This window comes from Anticarsia gemmatalis, chromosome 7 (genome assembly GCF_050436995.1).
Source record: "Anticarsia gemmatalis isolate Benzon Research Colony breed Stoneville strain chromosome 7, ilAntGemm2 primary, whole genome shotgun sequence".
Classification (NCBI taxonomy): Eukaryota; Metazoa; Arthropoda; class Insecta; order Lepidoptera; family Erebidae; genus Anticarsia; species Anticarsia gemmatalis.
In genome coordinates, this window is record NC_134751.1 from 1,826,648 (window position 1) to 1,850,529 (window position 23,882).

The following is a 23,882-nucleotide window of genomic DNA, read 5'->3' on the forward strand; positions in this document are numbered from 1 at the left end:
TTGACAAATTAGGTAATTCGTATTTTGGAAAAAAATGAGGTTGTCAAACATATAAGTAGCTCACTTGATTAGGTGGATATTTATAACATACAGGATAAGTATGTATATAAAATTTTAATATATTATGCAGAATTTAAAAGAAATATACTAAGAAGTTTACGTACCCTATGAAAATATTTTTGTGTTTCTTATAAAAAGAGTATGTTTATTGTGTTGTTTGGTTACTTAAAGATTGCATTTTTGTTAGAATTATTAATCAATCTTTGATGGTATAATATTGAACGTAACAGTTTGATACGGCCGTCATAATGTCAAATATTAAGACATTTGGTAGTGGTCAAATTAATCTATTTTTATGTCCGTGATCATATTGTAGGTCAAGGTGATCTATTATTATCTCTAAAGTTTATTACCAGAATTAAATATAAAATAAGGCACATAAAAATTTTATGCCACTTTATGAATGGAGTAAAAATAAAATCGAGCTGGTTTGAGAATAACAGTTCTAAAGAATGCAAGGCTGCATTTAACTAGCGTGGTAAACTAAAAAGACAATATTCTTTACCGCCAGTATTAAAGAGTATCGAAAGTTTGACATTTATAATGTACCGCAAAATTAGTTGCTAAGGCGTCCGCTACAGGCGCTGATTAGATTTTCATACAAAAATTCCCGATAGCTAGCCGATGCTGCTAGAGAATCCTCCACCTGTACCTCTAGTGTATATATCACGATAACGACGGTTGCAATACATGTGGTTAAGATGGTAGGTGGTGGTGTAGTAAAGCTGAATGGCTGTTTCTCAGAGTGATTACATTGATTGCAGACGTCCGCGTTACTGCTCCGGGTAGTGGGACAGTAATAAATAAAATATCAAATAAGTACTCACCAATACATAAACGCAATGTGTACAAATAAATCCGACGACAATGGTACCGATGGCTCCAGCTGCAAGACCAGCATTCTTGAAGGCTGCCGGCATAGCCAGGATACCGGAGCCAAGGGAAGACTTCAGGAGATGCACCAATGATCCTATTGTCCTGGAAAAGGATAATAATTTTATTGCTTGGCATATTAAATGGTCAGTATTTTATTAGGCTTTATACAGCTCTCTACGCTATATTTTTATTTGTAAAGTGCCAAAAATATTCAAAAACACAATAATGCAAGAAATTAGGAAAATGCTAGAATTAATTACGACTGAACTAATTGTGTACGACTAAGACTACGCAGGGGTGGTTTTTGTTTGACTTGAAGTGCTTTCTGCTTAGAGCGTCCTTTTGTTTTCTACAGTAAACCCAATAGTTAAACCGCGAATAGGCGTCATCACGATTCACTGAGAGAAGTAATTCAAAAATTTCATAGTTTCTTCAGTACTATATTGATTAAATGTTACATTCTATTCAAGAAGGAATCTCAAGGCAGAATCTAGTTTATTTTTTGCATCAATACTACCTAGAACTACAATGCCCAGCCTAGTTTCATTAGAAATCAATCAACAGTTACACTTTGTGAAGACATACAATAGCACAATTTCCTGTATTACTATTCATTGAAGTCAATCCGACTGTCTGTCTGTTTGTGACGTCTTCGTTACACAACTAGTCTACGACCTTGAGATGAATTGTTAGACCAACTTATTTTCAGGTAAAAAAATATTATTTCTTTGACTTACGTAATAAATACATTTTTAGTGGTGATTAGATGCCCTAGTCGTAACAGTTGCGTGTTAGCCGTTTAACAATATTTAGGCACAAATACGTAATAAATTCAATGTATTAAGATGACTTTTGTTTGTTTGTCGTATGGTTAATGTTCGACCTAGTGTCAAAGTTGTCCAAGCCGCCCGAGAGTTGCGGTTGTTTAACCCACAGATGGCTTACCGACCGGTAAGTGCAACTGGCTATGGGCAAAATACCTTTTCCTTTGGGCCCTTTATACAGTTCAAAATGGCGTTAAAATTATATCATTGTTAATACCTCTTGCACTCAATCAAAACAATAAAATAAAAAGACCCGGGAAATTGCGAAAAGCATTTACTAGTATTCAAAACAGAAACTATAACTAACTAACCGTACATAACAAAAAATGAATATTACTTACGAGTTTGGATGTTCCACTCTTCTATGTTCAAATGGATTGTAGGCTTTCTCGTTAATCACTTCTTTTGATCCCAGGCTTAAAGTCGATTGGAAACCTGGATTTGACGCGAGGTTTGCCCTGAAAATAACAGTAAAATTAGTCGACGTTTTTTGAAAATAGGTCAGGTTTTTCGGTGTATTTAGGTATATTAGCGAACCTAAAACATGTTTTGTAGGTATGACTGAAAGGGAATTGTGCCTGGATTTCATTTCAGAATGACATTTGATAATGAAATACATTAAACACGCTTTTTAAGACGATTTGGAATTGTTTATCTGTTGAACTTAAAATGAATTACTTTGTATTTTATTTGTGTTTTTATAAACCTTTCTGATGCTGAAAGAACATTATTGGTATGGTAATAATATTGTCATTACGTGCATCAAAAAATTCATTTTATGAACCTTGATATCAGATTTAATACTTAATACGCTACTTTCTCTCAAGGAAAGTGGCCTGAAGTAATAAAAGTTTTACTGTTGTACACCGTAATCATTTCAATAAAAATATATTTAAGTTTCTCGTTGAAAAAATTTATAACAATACTTATTTAATAAGGAGATAGCGGGAGATTTGTGGACATACAATTTATTATTATAAATACTTATGTTGCTGACGATGGATGTATGTATGCATGGTTGTTACTTTTTCAGACAAAAGCTACTGAACGTACTTGCAGAAAGGTAAGTTAAATAGAGATGTAACTCAGAAAATATCGGATATTTATATAAAATATTTTTACCCCGAAAATATTTACTTCAACGAAGTTATTAGACTGTAAATAACATTCGACCAGGCGGCATAGACTTTGAAGAAATACACGATTTAGACTTAAAATTCCTTAACCTTTCTAGCAAAATTGCTCTTATTTGAGTACTATTTAGCGCGAATATTAAGAAAACTCGGCTTTTGTTTTGTTATGAGTAAAACTTGTAAATATTTTAAAGCTACTTTTTGTTCTAGGCACGTTCTTACGTTTAAACTTTTTTGTTCACGTCGTCAACTTCAGACTTCAGAAGTTTGTTCTTTTGGCCTAAATTGACAAGGTTTTACTTCCAACTTATTAATTTCATTCAAGGATTTAGGAGTCCAGACTGTACAGTATACAATTGTATGTATATAAAAATATATGGCGAACTATGCTTATGAAATATTATAAAACTTCGGCTCGCCACGCTACCAAGTGTGTTATTAAACAAATATATTGAATTGATAATAATAATTAACGTTGTCTTTCATTTACATATAAATGTCACGTTACATACTTATTTAACGTAAAATCTATATGTAACTGAACTAATTATTTTAAGAAAAAAAAAATAGAACGACCCTTTTAACGATCGTAGAGTCTATTACTGTAATGAAAGTAAGACAATATTATATACGATGTTTAATACAAATGGTAACATAAAATATAATGTTATATGAAACTTACGTCGAGTTGAAGTTCTCCAGCACAATGCTGCCTTTTTTCTCATCGCTGCCCATGTTGTCGGCTTCTGTAAAAAACAAACGAACATTAACTAACTAGTCTGCAAGTAAATTGTTTGTATTTCGGCTGAAAACCGAGCCTTTTGTGTTTCGTTAGCTGTCTGGTTTTTGTTCATAAAGGCTGTTAGACAACATTTCTTGTTATAATGTCTGGACTTTTGAGATTTCTGAAATATTTGGTTTACAAGTTTATTGTTCTAGTAAATTAATTTATGATTTTTGGTAGGAAATTCGTAACTACTTATATAAGCTGTGGCTTATGAACTGTCTTTATTAGTACAACATTCTATTCTTTAATTGTGAAACATTGTAAAGTCAACCGTGTTAGTAAAATTCAGGCCTTGAATCTTGTCTTGAACTCCTTTAAGAGTTTTTAGCCCTTTTCGTAATAGCGTGTTTTGTAATAATCAGGACCGATAAAACGTGCATCTATGTTTAAAATAGCATAAAAGCAAATGCTTTGTCTCATCAAGTAACAAAGTTTATTTATAACTTATATTATCATGCTTAACGCATAACTAAATTCCAAAGTCAACTCAATTTCCCTTACGCTAACAATATTAGTTCGTCTCATTTCGTGAGCGGTCACGTTGTTCCGGTTGTCGTACTGACGTTGGTCCGTGACGTTTCTTAGCATGACGAGATTGTCACGTCTCGGGTGCATTGACCTTTTGACGTAAAGGACAGCTGGGATATTGTTTTGATGGATTCGTGAGGCTTGTTTGATTTATGTTAGTGGTTTTAGTTTATGTAGGACCGTATGTTATTGTATAGTCAAGAACGCTTTAAAATATAATGTTACAGATCACGTTTTTGTTATACATGTATTAAATATTTTTCAAAGATGTCATCTATACTAATATTATAAAGCTGAAGAGTTTGTTTGTTTGATTGTTTGTTTGTTTGTTTGTTTGTTTGAACGCGCTAATCTCAGGAACTACTGGTCCGATTTGAAAAATTCTTTCAGTGTTAGATAGACCATTTATCGAGGAAGGCTTTAGGCTATGTAACATCACGCTACGGCCATTAGGAGCGGAGTGTAGCAACGAAAAATGTTACAAAAACGGGGACTTTTTTTTCATTCTTTCTTATGTGACGCAAGCGAAGTTGCGCGGGTCAGCTAGTCTTAGATAAAAATCTACATTTTTATGACATGAAAACATATTTATTGTGTTTGCCAACATTTATACCTAAAGTTCATATTTAGTACCTATTTCTAAGTAAAACTCAGTTAAACATAGCTCAAAACTGAATATTATCTGGAACTTTAACAAATAGCAAAATGGATTACACACATTTATAAATACAGGTATTTATATGCTACCCTGCTTTATATAGATAGGTACTATTTTTGTCTTGCTTTTATGCATGCTAAATGGGTCAGCACATTTTTTTTTATCCAATAACAATAATAATAATAATAATAATAATAAAACGGGATACTTAATAGACATCGCCATACCAAACACGCACAACCTGCAAACGACAATAGCTGAAAAAATGACTAAGTACATTGAACTCAAAGAGGAGATCACTCGACTCTGGCACTTACAAAAAGTCACTATTGTCCCAATAGTACTCTCCACCACAGGAGTCATACCGAAGCAGCTTCATCACTCACTCAACACACTGAACCTCCCTCAAAACACCTATTACCTCATGCAAAAAGCAGCCATTCTAAACACATGCAGACTAGTACGCAAATTTCTACAAGTTCAGTCAGATATCAGCCCCGAACACAACCCTCAATCACACACGAATACCTTGCACACAACGACACATGACACACAATAAGTATATAATCTTACTGACGAACACTTGGCTTAGGCCCGTGCCGTCAGTCAACCCGGGCAACCGTGAAAAATAAAAAATACCGAAATAATAATAATAATCTTTATTTGCATCAAACATAGTACAAAAGGTGTTACAATGGATAGTCTCATATGTTTGGCTGTAGACAGCATGCAAAACTTTAGTTAAACAGAAACTTAATATAACAAGTAGTATAATTTAATCCAGTACTGTCTTACTCTTATTTTCCATTATAATTACACACATATTAATAAAAAAATAAAAAATAACAATAATAGTAAATTTATATCAGTTACAGAATTATAACAACTTACATTGAAACAGCAGGTAAACAGTTAATAATATTTTTTTCTTGTAAGTAATCATTAACAGAGTAAAAAGCTTTGGTTACAAGCCACGACCAGAGCCGAGCCTTAAATACTTTGCTTGGTAGATTTATAATATCCTTTGGTAATTTATTATACATCTTTATAGCCATTGAGTAACAATTTCGACGATACAATTCAGTTCGCATACTAGGCGCAAGTAATCTATCTGGATGCCTGGTATTAAAATTACAATGATCACTCCATTTTTGAAAAAGGTAAGGATGGGTTTTTACAAAATAACAACATTCCAGGATGTAGATAGATGGTAACGTCAATAGTTTTAGTTTTGGGAATAATAGCCTACAAGAAGTTAGTGGTGGAACACCGGCTAAAGCACGGATGCATTGTTTCTGTGCTATAAAAACTTTATGGGCCTCAGCAGAGTTACCCCACAAAAGGATGCCATATCTGATTATCGATGCTACATATCCATGATAAGCTTGAATAGCTGTATTTTGGTTAGCCATTTTTGTCAACCGCCAGAGTGCATAAGCAAATCTATTTATTTTACTACAAACTTTTTTTACGTGTAAAGACCAACGGCACTGGCTATCTAGAATTATACCTAAAAAGGAAACATCTTGTGACTCATGGATATTTTCGTCTTTATATCTAATTCTAAGATCATTATTGTTTGGATATCTATTATAAAATTGCATAAATCTTGTTTTATTAATATTAACTTTGAGTTCATTGTAATCCAACCATGAGACAATTTGAGTTATGCAACTGTTTATATCATCATTGTAGTTGCTTACCTTAGAGTCTGATATTACTACTGCTATATCGTCGGCAAAGAGTGTGCAATCATGATGAGTGACTTCAGGCAGATCATTTATAAATATTAAGAAAAGCAGTGGACCTAGTATGCTTCCTTGGGGGACACCGAGTTGGTTTTGCACAGAATTCGATTTAATGTGGATTTCTTGCATACATTTATTAACACTGAGGATATCTACAAACTGCGTTCTACCAGTTAAATAACTTTCAAGCCATTTATTTGCAATACCTCTGATCCCATATTTATCACATTTCGAAAGTAGCTTGCTATGTGGTACAACATCGAACGCTTTACTTAAATCAAAGAAAACCACTGACGTGCGTATATTTTTATCTAAGTTTTGGAGTATTTTATTAACCAAATTAAAAACTGCTAGCGTTGTCGATTTTCCTTTTTGAAAGCCATTCTGCTGTTGGTTAAGAATATTATATTTATTTAGGAACTGTATTAACCGATGCTGCATAATTTTTTCAAAGATTTTGGCTATAATAGGAATAAGGGCTATGGGGCGATAGTTACTTATATCTGATTTGTCCCCTTTCTTGAAAATGGGTTTGATTACAGAAATTTTCAAACAATCAGGAAAACAACCTTCTTCGAATGAGAAATTGATTAAATAAGCCAGTATATCAGATAGGAAGATAGCACTTTCTTTTAGAATCATCGTCGGGATGTTATCATAACCCGTGGAATTTGTATTTTTAAGCGACTTTAAGATATTATAGACTTCTCTAGGGCTAGTAGGTTCTAAGAATAAAGTTGAATTGTTTCGTTCAATTAAACAGTCGTAGTTATTTTGTAATGGACTAAAAGGTATTGTAGTGCTAGAAGTTGGGGTAACAAAAAATTTATTGAATGCAGTAGCAATTTGAGTAGGGTCTGTTAAAGTTTGGCCATCGTAGTCGATTTTACAAATATAATCTGAAAGGGCACGTTTATTTTCAAAATTTTTAATTACGGACCACGAGGCCATACATTTATTTTTAGAATCTGTAATAAATTTTATATTATGTAATTTTTGAGCCTTGTACACGCAGTGTTTTAGCAAACTTGAGTACTTTTTGTATTCTTTTTTTATACTTAAGTTTTTGTTCCTGTAATAACTATAGCGAAGATTTCTTTTTACTTTGGAGGATATTCTTAAGCCTTTCGTAACCCATGATTTATTGCTAGGCTTTGAAGCACACTTAATTTTCATGATCGGAAAACAAAGGTTAAAAAATAAAATTAACGTTTCGTGGAACAACTGGCATGCATTATTGAAGTCGGATGTTTCCCGCACTTCTTGCCACGACAGGCTTGCCATACACTCATTAAATTTTTTAATATTATCTAAATGATAGTCTCTTCTGTATATGAACGAGCGCTTTAACTGTGTAGGTCTATTTTTTATAGTGAAAGTGATAGTTTGAGCTGTATGGTCAGATAATCCTAAATGTATTACTGTACCTATTGCTTCAGGAATATTGCTAATAATTTGATCCAAACATGCTTCGATTCTTGTAGGTTCATTTATATGTATATAGAAACCATAGTTATTTATTAATCTATGATATTCATCAGAGGCTTTTGATTGCTTACATAAATTTATATTAAAATCGCCTGTTATTATGACTCTTTTCTTGGTTTTTTTACGAAGTTCGGACATTAATATTTCTAAATTTGTGAGAAAATGACTGGGATTAGAATTTGGAGTTCTATAAATGCAGATAACAATACAATTATGTTGCGGGATTTCGACTCCACAGTACTCAAAAGAGAGTTCAGTAGTCAGCTCTTTCATCAATTGAAGCTTTGAACAATTTAATGTATTTCTAGACAAAATGCATACACCTCCGCGTCTTATGTTAGACCTGCAAAAGCAGTCAATGAGCTTATAGTTCTCAATATGTACACTGGATTCCTCGCCAGATTTCAGAAAAGTTTCACTTAAGCAAATTATGTCAATACCTAAATTTTTATTATATGTTTCTTCAAGATAGATTTCAAGTAATTCGGATTTGCTTAGTATTCCAGCAATATTTTGGTGAAATATCGTAAAATTATTGTAGTTAGCATATTTAGTGTCGAAAAAATCTATCATCTCTATCTAAGAGTTTATCAGACGTATATGATAGGTCTGGTATCTTTGAATGCAGATTCTTAGACGTATCTAAGTTCGTTTTGCGGGTAAATGCGTTAGCACTCTTGCGGGTTACTTTGAAATAATCTAAGATAGTTTTCTGTTTCTTTTGTAAGTTGAATGCTGGGTCTACATTTTTATTAATATTCAAATCAGCTGAAAAATAATTTCGTTTGCGGTTACTAAAATTTAGAAATTTACTATGATAATCCATGCTATCTATAACAAAATTTATCTCCTTGCTTAAACTATATAAAATGCCATTATTTCTATATTTACACAGTTTGCTTAAATCTAAATATTTAGTAGTACTGTAATTGTTGCATAAGAGTCTAATAGTATTATTTAACATAATCTCGTTTAGATACCTGTTTTTTGTTATACCTGTAATTATTATAGGTATATGTTGAAACTTCTTGAGTATTGCCGCCAATTCCACACTTAGTCGAGTTGGGTTAGAGTCGTTTTCGCCTACACATAGTACTAGTTTGTCGTCCGCATTCAAGATTAAGTTCTGACAATCTTTGAGTACTTCTTCAGATGCCGCGTAAGGTTTAGTAAGAGCTGTTACCTGGTAATTTTCATATTTGTTACTTTTTCTCAGTTGTTTCAATTTAGCAGCAAGCCCAACAGCTAGTTGTGTGCCTAATATTACTATCTTCCGCTTCGAGGTTTTATTAGGCTGATTCGTTTCAGGCGTGGAAGAAATCGGCATTTTTATTTCTGTTGTCGTGGCAGCAGGACATTCTGTTTCAAACTCTAATAAGTTTTTCTCCGTACGCTCTGGTTCGAAGTGAATTTTCTTTTTGGCCATGCCTGTTTTGATGCTAATTGTCTTAGGCGTATGGTTTGTACTGTTACGTCGTAATTGAGCAGTCTTGTTACAAATAGGCGTGGAACAAATTTGCAGTAAACTTTTAACCTTCATTTCAAGTTCTTTGACTTTTGTTTTTAATGTATTATTTTCTAAAGACAACTTGTCTATCTCATTATGAGCACTTCTTATTTGGTAATTGAGGTCCTTGTTAGCATCTTTAAGGTCATTTATTTCGGTATCTTGAATCGATGATAAGTCGGGTAAACTTCCAATTCTAGTTGGATTTACGGTTGGTAGTGTGGAGTAGCTCTCATTATGATCGGAGAGTGAATCGTAAGAATCGTCCATTCTTATTCTCATTTTTTTACGAAGAGTAATATTCATATTACTCGACATTGTAAAGATAAATTTCAATACGTATTTACTAATTTGGTAGTATTTTAACGTTGCGTATTCGGAGTGGAACGGAACGTGATTGTATTGAAAGACTGATATTCAAATAGAGGAGTGTAGCGATTTCTGAACGAAACACGTTACGTCAACATTCGTTTCGGTGAATGCGATTGGTCAGTGATAGTTTGTTTATGTTTACACTGCACATTTGAAAGCTTAACTGTTTTATTTTTGTGAAATATTATGAAAATGTATTGTACCTCATATGGTTTAGTCCAGAATTAGCGCTGAGTGAACTATAATGCACGAATTTACTTAAGTTGCCACTTCTTACTGTTTAGATTCGTATTTGCGTAGAATACATTGTCTTAGCACTGTGTCACTATAATGTTGCAATTGTTATTGTTACACTTCGTATTTTACTGAGATAACGTTATCATGGACAGACACAGTATGATTGATTTTTTAAGGATATTTGCTGATGTTTGTACAACCGGTCGCCTTCCTGATGTTAACCATTTCTCTTAATCATGCCTTACATCACCATTTAATAAAAAAGAAAAAACTCAGATTTCGTCAAAGCCATTGGAGATAGCAATTGCAATTTCACACTGTACATTTTACGCGTACATAATCGTTGGTACCATAATACTCGGTGGCGATACAACACAAGTATTACTTGCCCTTAAACTCGATGAGGTGAAACGCGAAGATGTGCGGTCACTGGAAGTGTTATGACTTTATTGTACGCTCTGTATGAGGTGATAGTGGAGACAATTTATTTTGACTTTTATGTTCGTCTGTTTAAGTGAGGTGGTTTCTATGTTGTTAGAATAGCAGCTGCAGTAGTTTTTCTTAAATGAATGTGAGCTTGTCAAAAATATGATACAAAATAAGTTTGATAAGACTTGACTGCTAAGATCTGAAAAATAACGAAGTATCTACTCAAAATTTTAAACGTCCTTTTTTAGCCTGCTGTAACATGTTAAAGTTGCCGCTAAAAACTCAAAGACTCACAGTATAATTACATTTGGATTTAGATCTTGGATCCTGATGCATTTTTTACTAGTTTATTCTAAGCCATTCATTTTTATTGGTCTGTCTGCCTATTATTAATGATAAACATCACATCCATTCTCTCTACATCCGAGGAATGACGAAGTCGGTATGATAAATGAGTTGAACTTTTTTCGCCGGCATAAACATTTGGAAACGAGCTTATTATGTTTTTTAGCGAAAACCGGCCCGACGGTAATTGGAAATCGGAATTTCGTGCGATGAAAATTAAAATTGCGAATTTCGGATGCCCCCGTTTTTGTATGGTCATTGTTTTGTGAACGCAATCTTTGATTTCTGATATCTTGTAATGGTAAGTGGATAATGATTGAATTTATTGGTACGTGGTATCATTTTTTTCGGCGTGGTTAAGTTTAATACTTTGTTTCGTCGTTTATTTTGGTTTTGAGTTGTTATGTATAATTTTGGTGCTACGGGTCTGTGGTCACCTGCCATTGTTCTGATTTCAAGACCAAATATTAGCTTTGACCGAAATTTTTATCTGGGTTAAATTTGTTTGGTGCTGAGCCTTTTTCGTTCATATAAGTACAATCAGAAGCACAAATTCGAACACTACCAGTTTTAGTTTATTGTGCCTGTATGAAATCAAATCAGCTGGTTCAATAGTGACGGTACTTTTTCATAATAAGAATTATTAAATCCAAATTAAGTCACAGGCTTACTTAGATTGAGTATACAAATGTTCTAAGCTGCTGCCGGAATAAGCTGGTACATATCAAAGCTATTATAAATAACTAAAGGTAAATCAAATAACCCTACATTTAACATAATGTTGTAACATAAGGTAGAAGGTTGACACAATTGCATTTGATAGCGGTATTTAACATGTCATTATGTGAAGCCTTGAGTATCTGTTACGGCATGTGGGTACTGTGTAATTGTGATGTGATCTTATGCTACTGAACGTGTACAGTCATGGGTGAAAATATGTGTACACACGATACAATCTTTTATGTATTGGATTTTGTTTATTAAACTTTTTTGTATTAGTAAAGTTCCAATATTTGAAACAAATTTGAGACCTTTGAATTTTCTTTTATTATCATCAGATGAAATTGAGTATATATTATCTTTGATGTACATTTTTGACAGTATCAAAGTTATACAGTGAGTTATAAATACTAGTTTTAAAGCTAGCTCAAAAAAAATACGTCAGTGGAAAACCAATGAAAATATTATTTCAAGGAATCGAATCACGGGCTTTTACCGCACTGACACACAGCTGAACAAATAGGACAGGTAGTCAGGTACAGTCATCACAATAATATTGACAACTTTAATACTGATTCAGCAAATAAGGTTTTTTTACAAAGTATTTGCTTACTCAGGTTTCTTGGAACAAAAATATTATAATAATTTAACTACTATTATTTAATACTAGCTGAGCCGCGCAACTTCGCTCGTGTCACATAAGAGAGAATTGGTCATAATTTTCCCCGTTTTTTGTAACATTTTCGCACTGGTACTCTGCTCCTATTGGTCGTAGCGTGATGATATATAGCCTAAAGCCTTCCTCAATTAATAGGCTATCCAATAGTAAAAATATTTTTTAAATTCACGGCAGTAGTTCTTGAGATTAGCGCATTCAAACAAACAAACAAACAAACTCTTCATCTTTATAATATTAGTATAGAATGATAATAAATTTGGTTAGGTAGTTTTTTAGCTGTCAAGTGTTTTAGATAAAATTTCTTAGTAAGATGAATCATTCGCCTCGGGGGTATTGAAAACATACAAAACAAAGTATAGTCACCACCGAAACAAGTATCAGTGAATCATAACGCTAAGATTCTAGTCAAACAACTATCTCAGTCAGTGCACTATAGATAATCAAAATGAGACCTGATTTAAAAGGTCAAACAAAAAAAATGTCACGTGTTTCGTATACACGTTTTGTCCCATGTGAGAAAAAAAAATCTTATATTTGTGGGTGGTGATAAACTTAGTAGCCTTTATCTTGCATTGCAATTTTCACAAGGTAAGGTGAATAGCAAGCAAATAACAACTGTCTCAGCTATTTAAACTATTAGTCTGACTCGACAAAACTTTGTATTGTTTGGGTATCGAACCACGTGACCTAACCTGTAGATCGATTCTTTACAAAGTCTCTATTGAGTATCGAGAGATTGACACATAAAATTTACAGCAAAAATAGTTTCAGCGGCAAATATGTACAAAATTACACGATTACTATCTGGTTGTCTATAGTCAATAGCAATGTTAAATCGCTGATTTTGAAGTTTTTGTCTCAAAATACAGGTATTCAATTAGTCTGGTTGTTATTTGTGTCCGTAATGTGTATGTTATCAACTGCGCTGTTCATTGAGATTCAATCTCACTGCAGGAGTAGTCTTTAAAAGAAGTAGGTATAATTATATTACCGTTCCTTGACATTACCACCTTTGGAAATCCCTGCAAAAGGTATTCATTAAACATTAACCAAGCAATTATTTGCTTCAAGTCCTTCATTTGTGGTTAAAGTTGTTACCACTTTTTGTAGGTCACTCGTGAATCACGGAGTTTCACATGATGCTAAAAAATATAAAAGTCAATATTGTTACTTAATATTACGTGTTTAGTTTTTGCTTTGTACAAAAAGTGTTGGTGCTAGATCCGTTTGTGTTCGTTACGTAGTTACGCAATTGACTTGTGGAGTAGTTATTATATTATTATTTTGGATGAGATAGTTAGATCTCAAGCCCAAACTGCGGGCTTATCATGTACCTTAGTTCACAACTATTTGTCAACTATTTGAAAGCCACTATGCAATCCATTGCTGCTATGACACAACGTGGTTATCACTATAATCTAGGGGAGCAAATAGTGTACAGCATAGTGGCTTTCAGACAGTTGTCAACTGAGATACGTGATAGCACCCCTCGCCATGTTTAGCTATAAACAACCTACTGATATCTTGCGGTATTTAAAATGAGTATTCTATACTTCAGAGGACACAGGAAGTCACAAAAGTAGGTCCTAAGAAATAATAGATAGAAGTCTTTGGAAGGCTTGAATAAGTGTCGCGGTAGGTTACCTTACACCATATATTATGATGAGTTTCTCTGCTTAAAAGTGCTCAGTAATTACCTTGACTATGACCAATCGATCATACATAAAATAGATTTTACCACCGAATTTCCCTAACCTTACCACATCACTGTAATATTTAAGTAACACAAAACCAAAGGTCAGAACTTACACAGTATTCTAATGTCTCAATTATCCAGTAAATTAGAATTCTATTCATGTACTAAGGACATTATTTTAGCTTAAGGAAAGGCTAAGAGTGCATGTCAAGGTGGACTAAAACTTGTTGCGAATTACTTTGCATGTTACTAGTCCTACGTTTATGTTGTTTAAATTGTACTGGTTATTAAGTACAGGTCTTTGAAAACTTGTGGATGTAAAAATAACTTAGGTATTATAAAGTGTTGCTAAGTTATTTGTTTATGACATTAATTCAACTTGCACTTGTTCTGGTCAAATCATGTAAGCTTGTGATTATTTATTTGTGATTATTTCTAAATACAAATAAATCTTTTCAATTAAAATAAATAGATTTCTTTTAAAATGATTGCCAGTCAAACAATGACTATAATCAGTCAAATAGTTCCTAAAACTGAAGCTCATTTTACCAACTCTCAGTTAGAGTCTGACAATAGTTTTTACACATTTGCTGTCATTTTATTTATCTGATAGGTTATCTGACACAACATATTCATTATCTGTAAAAGTATTTGTTGTCAGTTTCACAGCTTTATAGTGATGGATGACCACCCGATAAATAAATTGTAGTGTATATAGAAGCGCATGATACAATGAGCGTAATGCAAGTTGTCTTAAAATTTGTTATTTAAAGTAGACATATCTTTGTACATTAGGTTTCTTAGCTAAGTGTGTTTATAACCCTAGATATCATCTCTTGGGGGAACCACATATTCCACTTCACCACTTAGATAATCTTGTTGAATAAATTCCATATAATTTTGACCAGAATAGCACAGATTTACAAACAAATGTGAGGGAAGATCAGACAAGTCTTTTATAAGATGGTATTAAGGATTTTATCACTAGAAAGACGTAAAAACACTGGTTTCTCGTTTTGTTGAAGTTATTTTCACTTCATAGTTTTGTGAAATCAATATGAAACTACTGGAAGTTAGACAAGTTAAAACGTCTTTTTTTAAGTGCATTTTAATATATCTATATAATAATATACTAATAATACTAATATTATAAAGCTGAAGAGTTTGTTTGCTTGTTTGTTTGTTTGAACGCGCTAATCTCAGGATCTACTGGTCCGATTTGAAAAATTATTTCAGTGTTAGATAGTTCATTTATCGAGGAAGGCTATAGGCTATATATCATCACGCTACGACCAATAGGAGCAGAGTAGCATTAAAAAAAATTACAAAATCGGGGAAAATTTTGACCCATTCCCTCTTATACTAATATTATAAAGCTGAAGAGTTTGTTTGCTTGTTTGTTTGTTTGAACGCGCTAATCTCAGGAACTACTGGTCCGATTTGAAAAATTATTTCAGTGTTAGATAGTTCATTTATCGAGGAAGGCTATAGGCTATATATCATCACGCTACGACCAATAGGAGCAGAGTAGCATTAAAAAAAATTACAACATCGGGTAAAATTTTGACCCATTCCCTCTTATGTGACGCAAGCGAAGTTGCGCGGGTCAGCTAGTCCTTAATAAAATACGCTAGTCTATTCAAGTTATTAAAAACTTTTGTTTTGGCAAGCGCCAAGCAAATTGAGGTACAATTTTGTTTGATAATATTCATTTTCAATGTTTTTCTTGTCAGTGTTTTATGATTGACGCGGCCAAAAGTAACATTCTGTTACGTTAGTTTATTTTTGTACTACTTACATGCTTTTAAAGTGAAAAATCAAATAGCTAAAAGTAGTTTTGTAAATGAACGTAGTTATGTTACCAATGAGAACTCGCTTAAACCACAGCTTGAAAGGTAAAGGAAAACATTTTGAGGAAACATTCCTGGGAATGTATATTTGAGTATATTAATAAGATGTACAGTATTCAATAGTGAAAATACCCATTCATTTAAAAACAACATAACAGGTTAAAGTGAGTCAGAAAAGGATTAAGTATTGTTGAAAGAAAAAACGAAATAGGGAAGTTTGTGAGGAAGTCTATCAGTTAGTTTTACATACAAAAAATACTTAACGGATTTTGATGTAAGTAACTACAGGAAGGCGAACTCATAAAATGGTTTACTAATCCTTAATAATTAATCATAAGATCGCATATGTACATCTGTTCCGCGTTTAGGACTAAAGTAAAGGAACGATTTTGATGGAGTATTGTGTAGAGATGGTTAAAATAACCTAAACAGGTTTTTTTTTTCAAAAATGTAATCCGAATATTCGCAAGTCACGGAGTTATTAGTTAGCATTAGCATAAAATACTGTCTAAATAAGCACTGGAGCCAGCTTACCCAAAGCAACTTCTTATATAATAATAGTCTAAGATTTATTTCAAGTATTAATCATCAGGTTATTTAGTAGTCTGTCTAAACATTTTTTGTTATGATTTGCGAACGTGACGGATAGTTTAAATCCCCTAATGATATTCGTTTACGGATGCTGTTTAGTACAATCATCGTCTATTGTTGAAAGATAGGCTTGTTTACCACTTTAGAGGCGGTGGTAACAGAAAATATATCTTTGGAAACTTAATACTTTGGTTCTTCAAATTGTATTTATAAAGTATTTGGAACTAATAAAATCGAGCTTTTATTTTAATACACGTATGAACACGAGAAATATTGGATATATTACTTGATGCTTTCCATGGCATGTCTGTTTTTGTTGAAAACATAATATCAAAATGTTTGGATGTAAAATCCTACAATAACTAGGAAAAATCAATCTTGGTTCAAGTAGTACGTTTATAAATACATTCAGTAAATTTGAAAGGGGCGGCTTTTTCTATGGCGGCGCGGCAACACAGAGCTCACATTTGACGAGCCTATCGCAATTTAACTCTATAGATTATATTTTATAGCACTCACTGTACTACAAGATTAAAGTTTCAGTAATTCCCTACCATTTAGATACAACATAACGTCGTATTGTTCATTGGTTTTGGCTTGTAATGGCTCATTTATTGCATTTTGTTAGTAATTATCATTGAGGCTAATGTTTACGAAGAGTTGTTTCAGTACACTTTCTAATACCATTTGTTTTAAATGTCTGTAGTATAATTAGGAAATTCCTAACTATGATGATTGTTATGTAATACGTCTGTCTGATTTCGCTCTCGAAAAGGATTTGGTGTCTGCCGGTTTGCTACGCTTTTATTGCTCAATGGCTGAACCGATTAAGATGCTTTTATAATTATGACGTGTTATTGGCATTATATTTGGTTTATGGGTGTAATGCAAATGTAAGTATAGCGCATTAGTACTAGGGAACCATATCCTTCAAAAAGGCTCAGGTATACGGTTCTATATGACGAGATGTATGGATGTGAATGCAGCAAGATAAGTTTGTCAGGATCGGAACAATTGGCGGTCTTTGGTACCGTTAAGAGAAAAGAACATAATATATATTTATATTAAAAACTCATGCATAATAAGAAGCCGCTGGCAAAAGTGTAATAGTGCCTTAAGTTTTAAAACTTAAGGCGACACCTGGATAACGTGTCACTTAGAATAAGTTATATTTTGTATGTATTAGTCTATTTATAAGTTGTATTTTGTTTATTGTATTACTATGGGCCTCAGTTGCCTGAAATAAAGGAATAAATAAAAAAAAAAATAAAAAATAAAACCAGTATTCTTTTGATTTTTACATTATAATATTAAACATATATTAAGTTACAAAACATGCACAGATTTAATGTGAATCTTTGAAATTTGCATATAAATAGGTATCTGTGTTAGACTTTACCTTTTGTTGCGATGCAAATAATGTCGTATCGTTGTATCTTAATTATTATCTTGAATGAACAATAACTTTATGAATACGTGAGGAAACCTTATATAATGATATTTTAATGCATTTAAAAAATATAAATAATCGCTCTTGTCATACTCGAAGGTGTAGGCGGAAGTCGGAAGTGTATGAAACACACTCGCATTTCACCATAAACAATTTCGTCTCATCTACCTAATGGGGGGCGAGCCTTTTGCTATAATATACCGGGCACGGTACCAAACTCCAGACATCGGGAAAAATCTAATATTTAAATTAGAAAATGACTAAAAGCACTTAGTCCGACCTGGGATTCGAATGGGACATACTATTCATATTCATATGTGTTTTAAGCCAATTTATTACTTTAGTCGCTCAAGCTGCCCGAAGTCCTTGCTTTGGCTTTACCTTTGCCATCTCAAAAGTTGCGCTTAACTTAAGTTAGCTTTTGCGCAGTCGTTGCAAAGATGAGAGGCCGCTTGATATTTGAGCTAAACATCTTCGTGCTACATCTGAAGCAGCGTAAAAATTTCTACGTAAGTAAGATTGACCACGATGCATATTATTATGAAAGAAATAAAAATATTTTAGAACAGGCTGGTTTCTGAATTTTGGAACAATACCTACATGAAACGAAGCTAAAGCGGAGAATCTGTCACAAATGTAATTTAATTTTGCTAAAGGATTTTCCCCCATTATTATCGTATAGTATAAAATACGAACACTTCCTTCTTATAAAACCAACAACCATGTTATTTCTTAAGACGTTTAAGGTATCCTCATAGGAAACCAATCATCGAAATAAGGAAAACATTTGCGATTCTAATGCAATTTACCATTTAAATACTAAGAAAGAAATGTTAAGTTAGAAATATTTATACTGCTTAATACATTTTGATACCGTTATTGGTTTAGTTATTTTTAATCTTATTTCGACGCATTTCTAATCAAGCTTATACCAATGTATGCGTTCGCGATGTCTTATTTAAAAAAAGGCTTTTATCGTTATCTAACATAACTAATATTAAGTGTACCTAGATGCAATAGATTAACAATAAATCGACTATAACATTTTTCAAAAAAGTAATCTCTAACAATCGCATCATGATTATTAAATAGTTTTTCACGCAATTTTGGATGTCAATAACGGACACTTATATAAATAAAACTGTTTTACGAGTACAGAGTCTTACAAATCAGGATTTAGTACTCATTTCAGGAATTTCCTTCACCTATTTGGATTGGTTAATCGGTCTAAATATACTGGATCAAATTGCACATTCGCTGTGTTCGCATTAACTATGCCTATTACTGTGTTGATTGTGCGATAATTACGCTATTAGTATTCATAGTAATAAATAACGACAATGATTTGGTGATTGTAAACAAGTGACGATTAAAGCGAGACTTCATTTGGATTACTTTTTGGAAATAGGGAATATCAGAGTTTAGTATGTTTCCTTATTTCGTTAAGAATTTATTATACGTCTAAACAATTTTGATTTGGTTGGATTGCAAAAACGTCATAGCTGTTCTGGGAAACAAAACAGAAAAAGCTGTAGGCACAATTTAGTATTTAAAAGGAAAATAAAAACACAACTGTGCAATACAATTTTGAGAATGATGCGAACTTTAGTATACCTTAAGTTGATTGGTAAACAAAAACAAAAAAATAATCATTGAATTTCTCTCAACATCTGCCACATAAAACAAAACATTCTACAACTAAGTGGCAATGATCGGTATCGTTTCTAACAAATATCACACGGAGCATTGCGGTCATACATTCGCTTTGCAATTCAATCTAATGTCAGGAAATGCGGTAAGTAGAACAATTGGAATTCCGACTGGAAATTAAAGTTCCATTCGCTGACAACTGTTGGAAACTATAAACTGTTCTATAAACTATAAGATGTCTTTAATATAGTATCGCACGCCATTTAACTTTATGTGTGTGAATGTAGCAACAAGCCGTTGCGATGAATTGATGGTATAAGACGCCAGCAAGGATGATGGGTGACGTCATCTAAGTTTGAGTAAATATAGCAAATCGCTAATGAAAACGCGAAAGATATAGGCAAGCGACGGAGATGTAACAACGACAGTGGGATTCCTAGCGTATTTTTTTGTATTTAGGTATTGTTGCGTTCTGATTAATGGCTTATTGCTATTTTCAGACACACAAATCGAAATAACTAAGAAAGTCATTTTAATGTTATTACAAGGTAGCCCCATAATAAATAGAACCTATTCAAATAATGTCGGAATTTGGAACTTGAATCATAATTTAACCCCAATTCGTAATGAGAAGGAATAATATTTTGAACCAAATTTCAACTTTTGAGCAGTCATTCAATAACTTTGGAACTCAAATTTGAAATGGTTCTAACATTTATAGCAAATTGGTTTCATTCATTTAGTTAAGTAACTAATTATGATTTTGTCAAATTTGGCTGGCTGCTGCCCGTGACTAGTCTCTACTTTTGATTTCGTTCACGTGGCCAAATTTCCTGAGGTAAATCTTCCTCATTTTTCGTTATTAGGTTTAGTTTAAGTTGTAAATTCTAAACATGAAAAATTTCGTCAAAATCGATTCAGGAGTTTCTGCGTGTAATAGTAACAAGCATACTAACAAATTTTTGTATTTATATTAGTAGGTTAATTATTCCTGACGGTAAACATTTGGTTTCGTAATTATTTATTTATAAACAAATTGTTTACTTTTGTTTTATAAGGTCAAGGTCAGAGTCAAATATAAATTTGTTTATATTTCTAACATTTATAGAACGAATGAAGAGCGTCTGTATTTATATAGTTCGTGATATATTATTATAATAGTTTTTACGGCTGACCGATCTTAATCTACATTATGGAAGTTATTTTTATATCACATGTGCCGAAAATTACAAAATTTGTGACTAGTAATGGATTTTATGATATTTTTGGCGAAATTCAGTATAATTGTATTTAAATTAAATTGTGCATTAACGGGGAATATATGACATGTTTTTTTTTCAAATTTATTAACAAAGTGTTATACAATCATCTAACTAAAGTCCTCATAGTTCTAGTTTCACCACAGAGTCACTTTTCTGAATCCTGTTTTTCTCAGTACAGGCTAAGCCTTCCATTTCCTTGATAAATAATATAACTTCATTAACACAAACTTGCTGCATTTTAACTTAATAAGCTGCACACTGCAATCATCACACTTTCTGTCATTAAATACCCGTTTTTCTTAACTTTCCAAAACCTACTTTCTTGCATGTTTGTGTGTAAGAAGTTAATTGCATTAAAAAAAGGCTTTTAAGGCTTTAAACATCGGTTTATGGTTTATGTCGAAAGTTCACATAAAAGGTGTGTCAACACAACACCATTTCTGAAAACGATTGGGTAAAGCCTAGCTTAGTCTGTAGGTGCTAATTTGATAGATTTTATGACTAGACTTTCAATTTTGTAGCAAATCTTCCATAAGTAAATACAACGGATAAGCCAAAAAATTGCACATCGTCGCTAAAATTTTGCTCCGGCTACTTTTTGATTACGCAAATCATACAAAATATATGTTTTTTAATATTATTATGACATTTACTTTTTCTTTTACTCACATAAAAGTATTTCTCTGTTCGATCTTGACATAAGTTTTAGTCACCAGAAAGCTTTAGATCGCATTTACTGTTACAGAGATCGTTGAACCAAAACAACGTAAATTATATCTGCTATGCACATACTCATAATATATCGACTACAACCAAATGTTGATCACCCCACTGAGCGCTTACCAACTGTCGAATGCAACTGGCTATGACATTTACCCATTTACTAAGTCACATTTTACTGCTACTTTACTTATTCTTTATTTATATTTGTATACCATATATATACTATTTTTGAGTGTTTGAAAATATCACTTGTTTAATATATTAGTTGTTTGTTTTTCTTTTTACGTTCAATGTCATTGATCACATCCGCGTATCATTGATTTACGAGATTCTTAGAACTATGTATGACCTCAGATTGCAATATAAATATAGGTGGTAATACATATTATGTTTGGAACAAAATACTTCCTTATTGGTATGGGAATTTCATGGTTTCAAGGTTTATGAGCTTTGTTTTAAGGTATTAAACCGCAAATAATATGTAAGTACGTGCAAAGTAAATTAATTTTTGGTTTCTGCCCGTTGTACTCGTAATGTAATTACAACGTGAGACTAACTACCGGTATAATTTTATTTTTTTATAAACTATATTCACTTTATTTTTTCACTTTTTTGATGGTCCATATTATTCAATTCAATCTGCATAAAATAAGAAGAATATATTTTTTAAATAAACTTATTTGGTATTGCTTAGTATGTTTCAATTCGTTAATCTTTACAATATTAATAAAATCATTAAAACGTTCCGTAGTCCATTAGTTTCCGTAGTCTCTCCTCCGAAGAATATTATTAATTCTCACCCGTTTTCGAGGCCCCTTTCTTAAGTTTAGACATGACGTGCATAGTTCGTTAAGACATTTATCTGTTTCCCCCTTCGTCTCGAAGAACATTATAAGTGAAGTTCCGGCAGTCTAGACGTTCCAACTTTTGATATTAAATCTATCAACAACTTACACGAGTGAAAACTTTATAAATTCAACTCAGAAATAAATGGTTTGTGTTTGTTTTTAGTTTTCTTGAATTCTATTAGTATTGTGATTTTTTCCGCTACGTTTGATTAGATGGTCTTTGAAATAGAGAGACGCCTAACTGAAATACCCCTGTGTGAAATCATCTATGTATTAAACCCCGAGTCAGGCGGCCATATAGTCATAATATATGTACTTAATTTAGCAGTAGTTTAGGCATTCGGATATAAGGTTGCGAAACCCACTGATCGTTGATCCTGCGAACTCAATTGGTTGTGAATGCCGTAAAATGGTATTACTAAGGATAATGAATATAATACAATGTTTCTAATTAGTGCAGCTTACAAAATATGACTCTTTAGGTTATGTTAGAGTGTCAGTTGTAGATATTAGCAAAATATGGATAGAAGTGATTTTGCTTATTTTTTTGCCGAACCTGTTGAAAACTACTTCTAAATTATTAACAACTGTCATAAACGGTATCATTGTATATTGGATCAAAATAATAAATTAGCTTTTCGAAGTTACACGCCCCTTTTTCGTTTTCTATTACCGTTATATTTATGTCAAAAAAAATGTGTTACAAATCTTAGAAAACCAGTTATCAAAATTACGATTTTTTGAGTTCACCAAAATTTAAAAAGTCCCGTAAGCTGTGAATTTTAACAACATTTGTTTTATTTGTGTCGCAAAATGATGCATGTTTTTATTTCTAGGCTAAACTGTGATTTGTTTTTATAAAACTACAAGAGTTAAAACAGATTTGAAATTATTAAAATACTAGATTCCAAAAAGTATATGAATATCACATTAAAACGATAACCCACTTACCAATCAAGTGTAAACATCAACCTTGGTCTAGTTTCACAAAAAAACTTTCTGATGCAAATATTTTAAGTAGTCTAGCAATTTGTACAAATCCTTTCGTTAGCGAAAACTAAAATGTATGTCCTGATTCATTTAAATTGTCACCTACACTTATTTCACACAACACATAGACAAAGAGTTGATCCAAACCGTATTCAGCGAAAAAGAATTGTGCGAAATGATTCGCGCAAATTATAATAACTGAACTTTTAAAGCCACATCCATATCTAGTACTATCTATACGTGCTATCTATGTTCTAGTTTAATCTAATAGATCTATTAACCTTTTCAAATATCACGATCACGTGTTACATACATGACAGTACTAACTACACAGTCCATACAACAGTCATAAAACCTCACATTCTTACTCAAACGTCAGTGCAATGCGCGTGTGAAATGTAAACGGTCGCAGTCACGTACAGATTCAGTTT

At 32.6% G+C, this 23,882-nt stretch overlaps 1 protein-coding gene across 1 annotated transcript in view; it reads right to left on the reverse strand.

Moving 5' to 3' along the window:
- The window catches only part of LOC142974264 (proton-coupled amino acid transporter-like protein pathetic), a 57,098-nt gene that overhangs the window by 13,597 nt on the left and 19,619 nt on the right, over nt 1-23,882 (reverse strand). The window contains exons 2-4 of the mRNA XM_076116467.1: nt 3,576-3,639; nt 2,102-2,218; nt 888-1,038 (exon numbers count right to left, since the gene is read on the reverse strand). Of these exons, the coding sequence (XP_075972582.1) occupies nt 888-1,038; nt 2,102-2,218; nt 3,576-3,628 (321 nt within the window). The 5' untranslated portion in view covers nt 3,629-3,639. The remainder of the gene's footprint in view (nt 1-887; nt 1,039-2,101; nt 2,219-3,575; nt 3,640-23,882) is intronic.